At 41.4% G+C, this 15,000-nt stretch overlaps 1 protein-coding gene across 3 annotated transcripts in view; it reads right to left on the reverse strand.

Moving 5' to 3' along the window:
* The window catches only part of LOC136633079 (cytosolic phospholipase A2 zeta-like), a 98,853-nt gene that overhangs the window by 7,347 nt on the left and 76,506 nt on the right, over nucleotides 1-15,000 (reverse strand). For all 3 annotated transcript variants that reach the window (XM_066608538.1, XM_066608537.1, XM_066608539.1), the window contains 7 exons: nucleotides 14,859-14,995; nucleotides 14,442-14,664; nucleotides 13,684-13,798; nucleotides 11,052-11,189; nucleotides 10,199-10,306; nucleotides 3,626-3,820; nucleotides 1,962-2,128 (listed from right to left, as the gene is read on the reverse strand). In XM_066608538.1, coding sequence (XP_066464635.1) covers nucleotides 1,962-2,128; nucleotides 3,626-3,820; nucleotides 10,199-10,306; nucleotides 11,052-11,189; nucleotides 13,684-13,798; nucleotides 14,442-14,664; nucleotides 14,859-14,995 — 1,083 coding nt within the window. The remainder of the gene's footprint in view (nucleotides 1-1,961; nucleotides 2,129-3,625; nucleotides 3,821-10,198; nucleotides 10,307-11,051; nucleotides 11,190-13,683; nucleotides 13,799-14,441; nucleotides 14,665-14,858; nucleotides 14,996-15,000) is intronic.

Here is a 15,000-nt window from a genome sequence, read left to right on the forward strand (position 1 = left end):
ATGGCCGCCGGGATCTTCTCTCTCGGTGGACCGCAGGGCTTCTGTGCGGTCCATTGCCGATTCCAGCCTCCTGATTGGCTGGAATCGGCACGTGACGGGGCGGAGCTACACGGAGCCGCTCTCTGGCACGAGCGATCCCATTCATAAAAGAAGAAGACCCGGACTGCGCAAGCGCGTCTAATCTGGTGATTAGACGCTGAAAATTAGACGGCTCCATGGAAACGAGGACGCTAGCAATGGAACAGGTAAGTGAAAAATTTCTTATAACTTCTGTATGGCTCATAATTAATGCACAATGTACATTACAAAGTGCATTAATATGGCCATACAGAAGTGTATAGACCCACTTGCTTTCGCGGGACAACCCCTTTAAGAATAGAAAGCATTTACGTAGATGGTGAAGAAAATTTGTATACAAGCTGCAGGGGAAGCGGAAACCTGTTAGTCCATTTCATTAACATGACGGCCATTTTGAATGCTGCCAATTTGGATTAAACTCTTAATTTTTCTAATGGGAAGGTAGGTGTGTGATATATCAAACTAGCAGAGAATTTCACCAAAGAAACAATGGCTTGCTTCATTTTAATCTGACTTTATTCATTCTCATGTTAACAGTGATTTTTCTTCATTACAGGCAATGTGATTCATGGGGTTATCTCAAGTGAAATGTATTGAGATTTTCTTTATGTCAGGTGAACGAAGCACAGGAAATCTGCAGCTATTTCCGCTATGGTTTTCTCAATGGATCTGCATGTGAATTTAGCCCTGTCAATTACCGTTGTGTTTCTGCACTTATTCGCGTGAACTGATATATCACTACTGAACTGATACGGCCCATTAATGGGGATAAATTCAGCTTTAGTCTAACTAATCATTTCTCATTAGGTGGCCATATGTGAGTTCTACCTAAGAATCTTGTGGTACAACTACAACTCCCAGCATGCCCTGAAGGTCTGCAAATGTGAAGCACATATTGGAAGTTGTAGCTTTTGTCAAAAACTCAAAAAAAAGGAGGCGGCCAAATCTAGCAAAATTATAAGGCAGAGCCGGGACAGTGACTGTAAATCGGGACTGTCCTGCTGGATCCGGGACAGTTGGGGCTTATCATGTTGGGTGACAGCATTTGAATTGTCAAACACACATACGCAATTTCCGTGCCACGTTCAAATGAAACCTTATTTAAATAACACTATTTTTTGTCTGTCAGTATTTTGCGGCAATATTTCTAAGCCAAAACCAGCAGTAGATACAAAACACGGAATGGATGCCAATCTTTCCATTATCCTTTTTTTCTGTATGTTTTCCACTCCTACTTTTGGCTTAGAAATACAGATGTGAAATACTACGGTGTGAAAATGGCCTCAAAGGGGTTTGTCCAGGGTTATAAAAAAGACGTCTCTGCTGTATTCACAGAAATAGCACAATTTCTGTCCATGAATTGTGTCCAGTATTGCAGTCCAACTCTATTCACTTGAATAGAGACGAGATACAATAGTAGACACAGTCTATAGGCAGATATAGCACTGGGTGAAAGACATCATACTTCTTGGGCACAAACTGACCCCCTCGGGAATTTGTGGTGTGCTGCACGGTCCTCTGCGCTTTGGTAAGACAGCGCTAAAGTTAAAAGAACAGTAACAACTAAACCTATTGTACCTCTTCAAGTGTGCTGCACCTCTGAGCGAGAAACTTAATTTGCAGATCAAAAAGCATCTGCAACATTTCATAACACTGCCACCACCCTTACATCTATGCTTTCTGACCAGGTGACTGTTTTTTTGTCACCTTCCTCAACTAATACTATTTAATTATTAAAACTAGAAGAACTTGTGTCTTATAACTACTTGCATACAACAATAACTTGTGTTCTGGTCAAACCTATACAAAGATGGGATTTATGTATATAAAAGATATACATGCATACAATATTATATTTCTACTACTAAAGAAGTTTGACTTACCTCAAATGGAGATTGCCAAGAGTAGTTAAAGGACAGTATAACATCAACATCCCTCTCCGACTGCAGCACCAGTGGAAACGGAGAATTGATAGAGAATCCTCCATCCACAAGGTATAAACTCTCTTCCATTGGGGTTAAAAGGTTTGGAAAAGCATCTAAGTGATTTCCTGAGAAATGTAAAGCACATAGATATAAGATATTTACACGCGAATGGATGCTCAACAAAAGCAATGTATCTCGAAAGCAACGATGTACATCATGTGGCCCACAATGCCATTTTGTGTGGCACAATCATCTGGACACAGAAATATCTATGCGTGACTGCTCACATGTAATTTCCATGTCAGAGTGAAGAGGGGTGGTACATAGCATGGCCACATGAACGGACTAGTACTAAGGATGCACTATGTAGCCATGTCTGGGTCCTCTATATATTAGGACTAGTAATTATTAGGAAATTATAGTACCAGTGTTTCTGTTGGCATAATTCGCCACACAGCTATGCTACATGGTGCATGCATTATGATCCCCAGACAACACACACAGCTGTCCTATATCCATCCTGACCCCACACATCTCACACAAAGCTCTACTACATGCCACACACAGCTGTAGTACATCCATCTTGATTTCCACACATTATACACACAGCTCTGCTACATTGTACAAACATTATAATTACCACACTACTCTACTACATCCATCTTGATTCCCGCACATTGCACACATAGCTCTACTACATGCATGTTGACCCATCACATCTCATTAGGGTTGCCACTTTTGTCACGAAAAAATACCAGCCATAGTAAAAAGGGCGCGTCTGGGGGCGTGGCTTATCACAGCATTTTTTTCCCCCCTTCCTTTATCGCCTGGATCCTGTCCAGCGGCTGTGCGCATGCGCGGGTTTCAGGCCAGCATGTTCTCGTGAGTAGATGACGTTTAGTGTGAATCACACCAAACGTCATCTTCTCACGGGAAAACTTTGCAGACACTCGCATACAAGCTACATGCAGGTACAGATCACTGATCAGTGATCTGTGCCTGCGTGTAGCTTGTATGCGAGCGTTTTCAGCGTGTTCTCACGAGTAGATAGATCTACAATCTATACACAGGCAAGTGTGACACCCCACAGAGCGGCCCCAGCGTTAACAGTGACATCCCACAGCGGCCCCCTGTAGTAATGGTGACATCCCATAGCGGCCCCCTGTAGTAATGGTGTCCCCTGCAGGGATGAAGAACACATCTGCCACATGCGACAGATGTTTTCTTCATCCCCACAGGGAATAAAGAATTCCCTACTGCAGCGGTCACAAATGACAGCTGCGGTAGAGGATCCAGCTGCCGACACCCCTTAATTGTTTTTCAGGGAAGGGCTTTAAACATAAACCCTTCCCTGAAAAACAACTCAAACTGGTGTTAATAAAAAATAATTATACCCGCCTTTTTTCAGCTGCCGGGGCTCAGCTGCATCCTGGCTCCACTGTCCCTAGCTCTGCACTGAAGTTCTTACAGCAGGCGGGGAATTAAAATTACCTGCTGAAAAAGCTGATTTTGATTGGCTGAGGCGCTCAGCCAATCACAGGCAGCTCTCGGTCATTCAATGAAAGAAAATTACCATGGCAATTATTGAATTATGATTTTATGTATGCAAGTACCCATAATACCTTTCCATGCCACAAACTCTCTTACTCCCATATAGTCCTTGTAGAGGTAGAGGCCTCTGGTAAAGTTATATAATTCTCCAGCAGTGAATCGGGACTTAAAAAAATCCTGGAAGATGTTTGAAGCAAATCCTCCTGGCATGATCAAACGAGTCTGCAGACGGGTTGGATCACGAAAGTGTAATTTTCTGCAGTCATCTAGAATGAAAGGAGACAAGAACATTATTTTGAAACTTGCCAGGAGTGCCTATTTTAATGACTTGTGTGACTTATACACAAGTAATTAAAAAAAAAAGAATAATGAGTTAAATAAGTCAGTGACAGTATAAAAACTATTCTTCCAATCACTTGTTCAATAGTGACTGTAGCATCTAAGCAGTTAGATAAGCACTTAGTCACCCCTTCAGCCCCCAGTTACACAATTGAGGGACACAGATAGGTTTTCATGAAGTTCCAAAAGTCTGCCATCTTTGTACAACTATGTAATTCTGGTCAGTGTGAGCCTATTACATAGTTGTATAAACAGAATATGAGCGATTCAGGAATCACACATGCAAGCTCTCACACCGTTCCATTGACAGAAATGCGGTCTCAAAATAGGGCAACACGAAAAGAAATTTTTGAAAAAAAAAAAGTTAGTGCAAAACTATTGAAAGTTATATAAATTTAGTAACTCTATAATCATACAAACCCACAGAATAAAAGTTACATTATATAATGCTGCATGATGAACACATTTAAAAATAAAAATTAAACAAATAAAAATGCAAATAAATTTGTGGAATGTGCAGTTTTTTGATCCACCCCAAAAAGTATCTATAACATATTCCATATATTTTTTATTAAAAATACAAGTTGTTCTGCAAGAAACAAGCCCTCATACATCTATGCCAATGGAAAAAATAAAAACAGTTATGGCTCTCAGATGGCAGGGATGAAAAAACAGAAGAAGATCATACAACATGAAAGCCAATGGGCTAAATTTTATTTTAAATCTTGTTTTAGTTGCACTAGGGGACTTTAAGCTGTGATCACATAATCACATACAGTATCAATCGAAAGTTTGGCCACACCTTTTCATTCATGTTTTTTTGCCATTTTCTGCATTGTAGATTTGCATTGAAGACATAAAAACTATGAAGAACACATATGGAATTAAGTAGTAAAGTTAAAAGGATTAAACTAGAATATGTTATAAATTTTAGATTCTCCAAAGTAGCCCCATTTTGCTTTGATAACAGCTTTGCACACTCTGCACATTCTTTCAGCTTCATGAGGTAGTCACCTGGGACGGTTTTCAATTAATAGGTATGCCTTGTTAAGAGTTTATTTTTGGAATTTCTTAGCTTTTTAATGTATTTGAGACCATCAATTATGTTGTGCATAGTTGATACACAGTTCCATATAGCGTTTAGCCCTACTGTTCTGATCTACATTATGGCAAGAACCACTCAAGTAAGTAGAGAGAAACAACAGTCCATCATTACATTAGTCCAGTGATGGCAAACCTTTTAGAGACCGAGTGCCCAAACTGCAACTCAAAACCCACTTATTTATTGTAAAGTGCCAACATGTCAGGGGGCGGGGCTTATCACGACGTATGATTTTACCCCCGTCGTTCTTAAAAGGACAAGGCTGTTTCAAAACAGACTGGGTGCAGATTTTGACTTCTTTTGGATGCAGAAATGCTGTCTAATTTGCCGCGTAAATTTCCGCTGAGGACATTCTGCAGCATTTCCACCTCATGTAAACATATCCCAGCAGTGATATTGCCCCCCCCAGAGCGGCCCCAGCAGTAAGGGTGACCCCCCCCCCCCCCAGAGCAGCCCCAGCACTAATAGTAACCCCCAGAGCGGCTTTAGTGGTTATAGTGACACCGCACCGTGGCCCCAGTCGTAATAGTGACATCCCCCAGTGGCCCCCCAGTAGTAATAGTGACATCCCACAGCGGCCCCCAGTAGTAATAGTGACATCCCACAGCGGCCCCCAGTAGTAATAGTGACATACCACAGCGGCCCCCAGTAGTAATAGTGACACCACACTGTGGTTTCAGTGGTAATAAATGACATCCCACAGTGGCCCCAGTAGTAATAGTGACATCCCACATCAGCCCCGTAGTAATAGTGACATCCCACAGCAGCCCCCAGTAGTAATAGTGACATCCCACAGCAGCCCCTAGTAGTAATAGTGACATCCCACAGCAGCCCCCAGTAGTAATAGTGACATCCCACAGCAGCCCCCAGTAGTAATAGTGACATCCCACAGCAGCCCCCAGTAGTAATAGTGACACTTCACAGCGTCCCCAGTAGTAATAGTGACATCCCACAGTAGCCAGTAGTAATAGCGACATCCCACAGTGGCCCCTGTAGTAATAGCCCCCCCACCCTCCTCTGAGACCCAAATACCTCCCCCCCCACCTCATCTGCTTGGCACTGTTGCTGCCACTGATCCCAGGAGCACACTGTGACGTGCTTCCAGATACCTTCTCCCCTCCCCTGCTCTCGTGGAACCAAATAGGAGACGTCAGAGGAGGGGGGAGGAGGATCCCGGCTGCACAGTGTGCGCCGGGATCAGTGCTGCTGAGTGAATACCAGCAGGGGAGCTGCGGCACCCCTGCCGGTATCTACTAATGTGGTGAGCGGCCGACGGCGGCGAGTGCCAGCTAGGAAGGCTCTGAGTGCCGCCTCTGGCACGCGTGCCATAGGTTCGCCACCACTGCATTAGTCAATCTGGAAAATTTCAAGAACTTTGAAGGTATCATCAAATGTAGTCATGAAAACCATCAAATGCCGTAATGAAACTGACTCTCGAGAGGACAGCCCAAGGAAAGAAAGACCAAGAGTTACTTTTATTGCAGACAATAAGCTCGTTAGAGTAGTAAGCCTCAGGGTGCCTTCACAGTGGAGATAAAAATCACGCAATGCGAGAGTGAATGAAAAAAAGGCATAATTATGAAACCAATAATTTTCAATGGTTTTATTCTCATTTGCGATGTTGCATGGAAAAAAATTTTAAAAAAATAAAATCACAGCACGTTCTATCTTTTTGAGATATCGCCCAGTGAAAGCAATGGGAGAACTCCGAGAACCTCTGCAGTGGCAGAGGAATCCCTTCAGCCGCGACGGGGAAATCCCTTCAGCCGCGAGGATTCCCTGTAGTAATGAGAGGCTATTTTCACATAAAAACGCCTTGCATCCACAGGGCTTTCACATGGTGGAAAGTACGTTATTGGGCCGTGAATCACGGCCCGATATCATTGTCGCCAGTGTGAAGGAGCCCTTAGAAACCAAAAATTAACAGCACATCAGATCAGTGACCATATAAATGCTTCACAGAGATCAAGTACCAGACAAACCTCAATATCAACTGTTCAAAGGAGATTACGAAAATCAGGTCTTTATGGTCGAACCGCTGCAAAGAAGCCACTACCGAGGAACAACAACAAGAAGAAAAGAATTGCTTGGGCCAAGCAGCACAAGGAATGTGAAACACGTGACAGAGGATCGGAATTTCAGAGAAGTGATGCAAGGTGATTTTGGATGAAAATGACTTGCATCAGTGGGTAAAACGCACATTTACAAGGGCGATATTGAGCCGAGTTTCCAGGCCTGATATCGCGCTCACCCGTGTGAAGGTAGGCTTAGAGTGACAATTTTATTTTTTGAACACGACGATGACCCCAAACACATCTCCAGGCTATGTAACGGTTATTGGAGCAAGGAGGAGAGTAATCTGGTGCTGCGTTAGATGACATGGCTTCCACAATAACCTGACCTATACCCAAGCAGACAAGTACTTAGCACCTCTGCGAACTCCTTCAAAACTGTTGGAAAACCATTCCTGTTGACAACTTAATGAAGCTGATTGAGAGAATCCCAAGACTGTACAGAGCTGTAATCAAAGCAAACGTGGGCTACTTTGTATGATACGTGGCCGTGTGCACTGCACTCACAGCCATCTGGGGTCTCTGCCAGCAGAACCAATGTTTCCAAATCAGTAAAACGCTGCGGGGAGACACGCAGCGTTTTACGTATATATGCCCATGGATGTCAGATGGGCCGCGCCGCTTCCTGCAGTAGAAATCAGCAGTTTAGTGCTGCACCTCAGGGACTTGAGAGCAAAGCCTGTTCCAAACATAGCAGGTGGCGTCCATCTTTGACAGCCAACACCTATCCACAACAAATCTAATCATGAATGTTAACTCTTGAAATGCCGCTGCCAACTCTGATAGCAGATTTTTAATGTCTTAATTCAGATTTAGATGTCGCAAATGCTCCCCAATGGGACTGTGGGTTGCCGTCTAGGAGTCATGGCAGCTAGGGGCCTTCTGAAAGCCTCCGGGGCTGCAGTGACTGATTGCTTATTAATATGTACAATACCTTGGTATAAGTGATCAAATGATTACCAGTTGAAGTCCCCTATGGAGACTTAAAAGAAAAAAAAAACTAAAATAAAGTTGTTGTTTTTTTTAAAACAAAACAAAAAAAAAATCCTTTCCCCAGTCTTAAAAAAAATAAACTGTTTTAGTTATCTTCGTAAAAATGCAATTTAATAAAATATCACATATTAATCCTGCATGGTGAACGCTGTCAGAAAAATAAATAAATAGTCAGAGCTGCATTTTTTTTGTCTCCCGCCCCCCCCCCCCCCCCCCCCAAAAAAAATGTGAAAACAGCAATCAAAAAATCATATGTACACCAAAATGGTAATGATAAAAACTACCGGTAGCCTTGCAAAAAACTAGCCCTCAAAAACAGTCCCATTGATAGAAAAATTAAAAAAGATGTCAAAAAGCTAATTTTTTTTAGTTTGTCTTTTTAAAGTCGCGCAACATAAAACCACCACCATATAAATTTGTTATCGCTGTAATTATACTAACCCACAGAATATAGAAAACTTGTCATTTTACTACAATGTGAATGCTGTAAAAAAATGTCACAATTGCTTTATTTTTCTTTTACATTTTGCTGCACTCATAAATTTTGAAACGTTTTCCAATACATTATATGGTATGTTAAATGGTAGCACTGAAGAATAAAACTCATCAAACATTTTGATATAGAAAATTGGTATAGTCTTGGATTACAGAGCACCTATGGAGACTATGGTTTGGTGTGGGTATTTTTTTAATACATATCTGTTTTTTATTATTTGTTTAACTTAAAGGGGTTGTCCGGCCATAAACATTAGGTCTCATTACTTCTGTTTGCCCATTTCCATGCACTTTGTAATATACATTGTGCATGGAAAATGAAGCAAACAGAAGTTTTGGACTTACCTGAAGGGATGCCCCCCCCTGTGTTGCTCCTCCGTCGTCCCTGGTTACCACAAGAATCTTCTCTTCTTCTTGTCGGCCCGCAGCAGCTCTTGTCGGCACGGGAACGAGCCCCTTCTCATCCGCGCATGTGCAATTCTTCTCTCTGCAGCCGGGACCGATATACTATCTTCTTGTGTGCAGGGGGGGGGGGGGGGGAGGATGGAAGAGCCTCAGAGCAGGAACTGAGCTCCCGCCCCCTCTCTGCCTCCTCTCTGCCCCTCTGCACTATTTGCAATGGGGAGAGCCGAGACAGGGGCGGGGCTAATTCTCTGCCCTTAGCCCCGCCCCTGTCCCGCCCCCTCTCATTGAAAATAGTGCAGAGGGGCGGAAAGGAGGCAGACAGGGGGCGGGAGCTCAGTTCCTGCTCTGAGGCTCTTCCATCCTCCCCCCCTGCACACAAGATGATCGTATATCGGTCCCGGCTGCAGAGAGAAGAACTGCGCATGCGTGGATGAGAAGGGGCTCGTTCCCGCGCCGACAAGAGCTGCTGCGGCCCGACAAGAAGAAGAGAAGATTCTTGTGGTAACCAGGGACGACGGAGGAGCAACACAGGGGGGGGGGCATCCCTTCAGGTAAGTCCAAAACTTCTGTTTGCTTCATTTTCCATGCACAATGTATATTACAAAGTGCATGGAAATGGGCAAACAGAAGTAATGAGACCTAATGTTTATGGCCGGACAACCCCTTTAATTTTGTAACTTTTTTTGTATGCTATATAAGATCTCTGAGGGACATTCATATGGAAAAACATTCACCTATATGACGGAGTTGTACTGGGGTCTTTTGAGACGCAACAGTTCTGCCATGCCAGGTAATCACATGATTGCCAGGTCCAATAGAAGAAACAGCATTTTCACATCTTTTATTCACTATATAATACTATGTAGGCTGGAAAAGAGACGGCAGAAGCTGTTAAAAACCCCTTCTGTCTTCTCCTGGGGGTCCTTGGCTGTTTCTGACAGTCAAGCACCTGCCCTGCTCTTGCTAGATTGCAGGAGCTTTAAATCTACAGCGTACATTTGCAATTTGCAAGACCAATCTGCATATATGTACAGCGCTTAAGCCTTAAAACAGGTTAATCAAAACTATTTACAAAGTTTATTTTTCATTTTAGTGGTATCAGTGGTTACAAGTATGGACATAGCCTCAAATTATAATAAATCAAATTAAAAAATAGAGCAAACAATGAAGTTGGATGTACTTAAAAATATTGTTTACTAAAGTAAAAATAAACAACAGCACAGTTAATCATCCCTTACCTATAACTCTGATAACATCAGTCAAAGAATTAAGCCAGCGTATGCCTGTGCCAGATGATAAAGTCCAAATCTCATCCAGGTTGGCAGCAAAAGCACTGCCCCATACTCCTGAACAGAAAAAAACAACATAGCCAGTAAGGCGAGATGGTGCTCGGCAAAGTCTATAAAAACAGAGGTGAAGGTCATAAAAACGGAAAACATGATTCAATATATTAAAGGAGATGTCCCGAGGCAGCAAGTGGGGTTATACACTTCTGTATGGCCATAATAATGCACTTTGTAATATACATTGTGCATTAATTATGAGCCATACAGAAGTTATAAAAAGTTTTTTACTTACCTGCTCCGTTGCTGGCGTCCTGGTCTCCATGGTGCCGACTAATTTTTGGCCTCCGATGGCCAAATTAGCCGCGCTTGCGCAGTCCGGGTCTTCTGCTGTTCTCTATGGGGCTCCGTGTAGCTCCGTGTAGCTCCGCCCCGTCACGTGCCGATTCCAGCCAATCAGGAGGCTGGAATCGGCAGTGGACCGCACAGAAGAGCTGCGGTCCACGAAGATAGAGGATCCCGGCGGCCATCTTCAGCGGTAAGTATTGAAGTCACCGGACCGCCGGGATTCAGGTAAGCGCTGTGCGGGTGGTTTTTTTAACCCCTGCATCGGGGTTGTCTCGCGCCGAACGGGGGGGGGGTTTAAAAAAAAAAAAACCCGTTTCGGCGCGGGACATCTCCTTTAACAAAGTTAAATAACATTCATAGACAGTGAATAAGGACAAAATATCTACATAATTGACTTTTAATTTACATTACATCGATAAATACTGTAAAAAGGAACATGCATTCAGACTCTAGAGCTCACCTTGCAAAAAGCAAATTCTGGGTTCTTTTCTCCTGCGGATGAGATGTCCCATGAAGAACTCGCTACCAAAATCTTCTGTGCGAATAAATGCTCCATATTTCCGAAATCCAATTTCATATGGGGTAAATTCACACCATTCTAACAAAAGTACCCAACAGTGAATTATTAATACAGAAAAACTTATTTAGTTTTAGAATGGCATATAATGGCTAGTAGTTATTACAGGCAGCTAAAGGTAGGATTAGATTAGATTGAGTTGTTTTTTTTTGGGTCACAGCCTTCTTTAGAGCAAAAACATGAATATATTCTGACTGATGCATTTGATTCCGGTTTCTTAAACTGTATGGCTGCCTGTCCATGGGCATTATTGCATTGCATTCCCCGTGGCGATAGCGTTGCTATGGAAAGCGCAGCCCCCCTGCCCACGAGCTGTGAATCATTGCAATTCTCTGCTCACGGACGGCAAATCGCAGCATGCTGCAAATTGGCGCGATTATCCGTCTGCTGGCTCCTGCTCCCGGGCGGCGGCTCCCATGGCAGTGATCCGCTGCGGGATACCACAACACCCATGGATAGGCAGCCTATTATATTTAAAATCAGAAGACTAATACTTCAATTGTAGCCCTCAAAAGGGAATCTGTCAGCGGTTTTAATTTTACCAAACTGCTAAGAGTGCTACATACAGTTGCAATCAAAATTATTTAACTTCATTGCAATTTAGCTGAAAGTTTTTTCATTTGGCAAAAACAACTGTTTCGAAAAATAAAGACCAATTTAAATAGCTCAACAAATATAACAAGTGGTTTACCCAAATTTGTCACAAAATGCCACTTTAAATGACTACTGCAGTCTCAGAACTATTCAACCCCCTGAAGAGAATCTCTCATAAAAGCACACATCAAGTGTTGTCTAAAGCACACCTGATACAACTAATGAAATGCTTCATTAGTTGCATCAGGTGTGCTTGAGAAAAAAACACATCAAAAGCTTAGACTATCAAGAGCTTAGTTAAAAATATGGCAGAGCCAAGAGAGAGATCCAACCATTGGATAAAAGAGGATAACTCTGTAAAAGGTTTTTACACATTCAAGTAATCCTGATATTTTTTGGTCTTATATCTACTTTTACTACCTAAATAAAGTACGACAGATTTGATTTTAATAGAGATTTATCTAAAGAGGAAAAAAAAAAAATTACATTGGCCTTTTTCAGATTTTCAACCGTAGTATGTCAAATATGTACATACATCTTATACAAATTTTTTTTTAAATCAAATATACATTTCCAGTTGTTTATTTTAAAGAGAACGGTTTTCTAGATTTACTGAGAAAGTGGGTAAATATCTAAAATTAAAATATATATTATTTAAATATTTTTTAAAAACCCATGCCCTAGGCACTATACACATATGGACATACAACAATTAGTGTTATCCCCTGGATATTTCCAACCTGTATTGCATCAGCAAAAATCTGAGGTGAGAGAGGCTACTCTATCCAGGAGAAGAAAAGAGGCACTGTAGCGTGACCTTGGGCACAAAAACCCCGCAGATATGCATCACACCATAAATATACCCTGAAAATGGACCCAATGCATTTCTACTGTACCAAGTCTCATCAGAGGGTCTATGTTCAGAGATAAGAAGGTTGGGTATTTAGTGTGTATATAAAAACTTTATTATATGATCTTTATAGAAGGTAGATGTGCATTTGTTTCTGAATGTTTTGTGGTTCAAAAATATTTTATTGTTATTATAAGAAATGCCAAAAGTCACTGGTTCAATCATACACTGTCGCAAACATTTTGTGCAAACATAATGCAATACAAATCCTCATAAAATTAAGTGAGACATAACTAAGAAATCCAGTTTTTATCTAGTCAATAGCATGTACACAAAAAGGAATAATGGTTTTAAGCCCAATCTCTCCGCGTGAGAAACAAGGACCAAATAAAGCAAGCCCCTACCTAATAGGAGTAATAGGAGTAAATAAAACGCCTAAAGGTGAGAACAAAACAAAAAAACAGCAGATGAAAGTGACAAAAAGAGGATAAAGAGGAAGGGAATTGCGCAGTGTGAACCCATCTCCAAACAACAAAGTTAGAAATTTCTTAAATGAAGCTTTTAAACCCAGACCACTGATTATAATGAGCGTAACTTAATTCAAGTTGTCCAGATACTATAGTGTTTAGTAAGTTTGTTTTCGTCTCCCGCACACAACTCTTCCATGTATTTAAGATTATCCAAACCCACTTTCTCGTTGTTTATTTTGGAAGCACATCTGAAAAACTTTGCATGTTCTTGAGCAATCTGGGTTTGCAGAGCAGGAAAGCAGAATCCTCATGGTTGAACAGCTCCATCTTAGGGCGAAACTGAACAGACCCTATTGACTATAATGGGGTCCAGTCGGTTTCTGCTCAGGTGCCCGGCATTTTACCAAAAGAAAAAGCCTTGTATACAGTGCTTTTTCTTCTTATGTTTTGTGCCGAATCTGCAACAGAACCTCCAACCTCCGCACTTATAATTTTTTTTTTTTTTATATTTTGAAATCTATTATTTCCAAATACCTTAGGACAATATTTTTTCCAGATTTGTAACCAGGAAGAATGACAAAGTGACTTGAAAATCCCATACCTGCAAAGTCTCCTCCATTGATATTCACTCTGACATTAACACCAGCATAGATAGGATAAGGATTTTGTCCTCTGCACACAGAGTCCTGCTGGTCTGAGAGTTTAGCTGGATTATCCTGCAATACAAACAAAATGGCATACAAATACAATTTTGTGTTTAAGTATAAAAGGAGCCTCAGGAGAATCTTATCTCCTCATACGAAGAGCTGTATTATGGCCATTTGCACAAAGTCTAAGTTTAAAGTAAAATATATTCCTCCTGACACTTAAACCACTCTATATGCTGCTTTAAAACAGGATCAGATCCCGTTAGGATAAAACGAGAGACCTTTCCTGAATCCATAGGATGGTCATAAAAATACCCATAAGTACATATGAAAGAGAACAAGTGTATACTAACATAAAAGATGTCAATTCCATTTTGGAATGGTGAAATGCTGGGTATAAAGCTGCATGCGCACTGCTGCCATAGCTGGCTGTGTCCAAGCATCTATTACTTACTGTATGTATGAGGCCCAATAACTCAGAAACAGATAAATACATTTAATAAAATACTCAATGGAATAATTCAGCAACTCATTTTTTCAGAAACATTTTTTTAAAGGAAGATACGTAGTGTGGTCAGTTTTCAAGAATCTTTAAAATGTTTAAAATCAACAGGGACTTTAGTAATCTGTATTTTAAGTAGGTCTCTTTATTATGTACGCAGTTATTTGCATTAAACCCCACAATCTGTATAAAAATTAAGTCATTGTATACCTTCTGGTGAAGAAAATATTCTAACACAAGACCCCACAAGTCACTGAAATTGACTTTGCATCCATCCGACTCCAAGGCCATCAGCTCTTGTGTGCAGTATCTGAGTCTTTCTGCAGAAAATGCCCCAGACTTGCTGGATGTCACAGATTTCTGTGCCCTATTTATTGGTTCCTTAAGATCTTTTTTTGACCAATCAGGATCTTCATAAAGCATGGACATACACCTAATGTAAACAGTGTAAGGAAAATATTGTAGTGTTTGTGTACATATAGAAAACCTATGGAAGAATACGTGATATTTGTATGTATTCGTCAGATCTGGGGACTGAATAGGGAAACACGCAAAGCTTTCAGATCCTCTTGTATTGATTCTATACATTATATTTACAGATTCCCTTTCAAAATTTTCATATCATACCAAGTTGATCCAGACACCCCAGATAAGTAAGTGATGCTATCTAGTAACTTCAAATCTTGAAGGCCTTGTAGACTGCCGTAGAATGATGTCATTGCTCTCGCTCCCCCACCTGAACCGAGAACTGCAATGACAGGAACCTGTT

This window comes from Eleutherodactylus coqui, chromosome 6 (assembly GCF_035609145.1).
Source record: "Eleutherodactylus coqui strain aEleCoq1 chromosome 6, aEleCoq1.hap1, whole genome shotgun sequence".
Taxonomy (NCBI): Eukaryota; Metazoa; Chordata; class Amphibia; order Anura; family Eleutherodactylidae; genus Eleutherodactylus; species Eleutherodactylus coqui.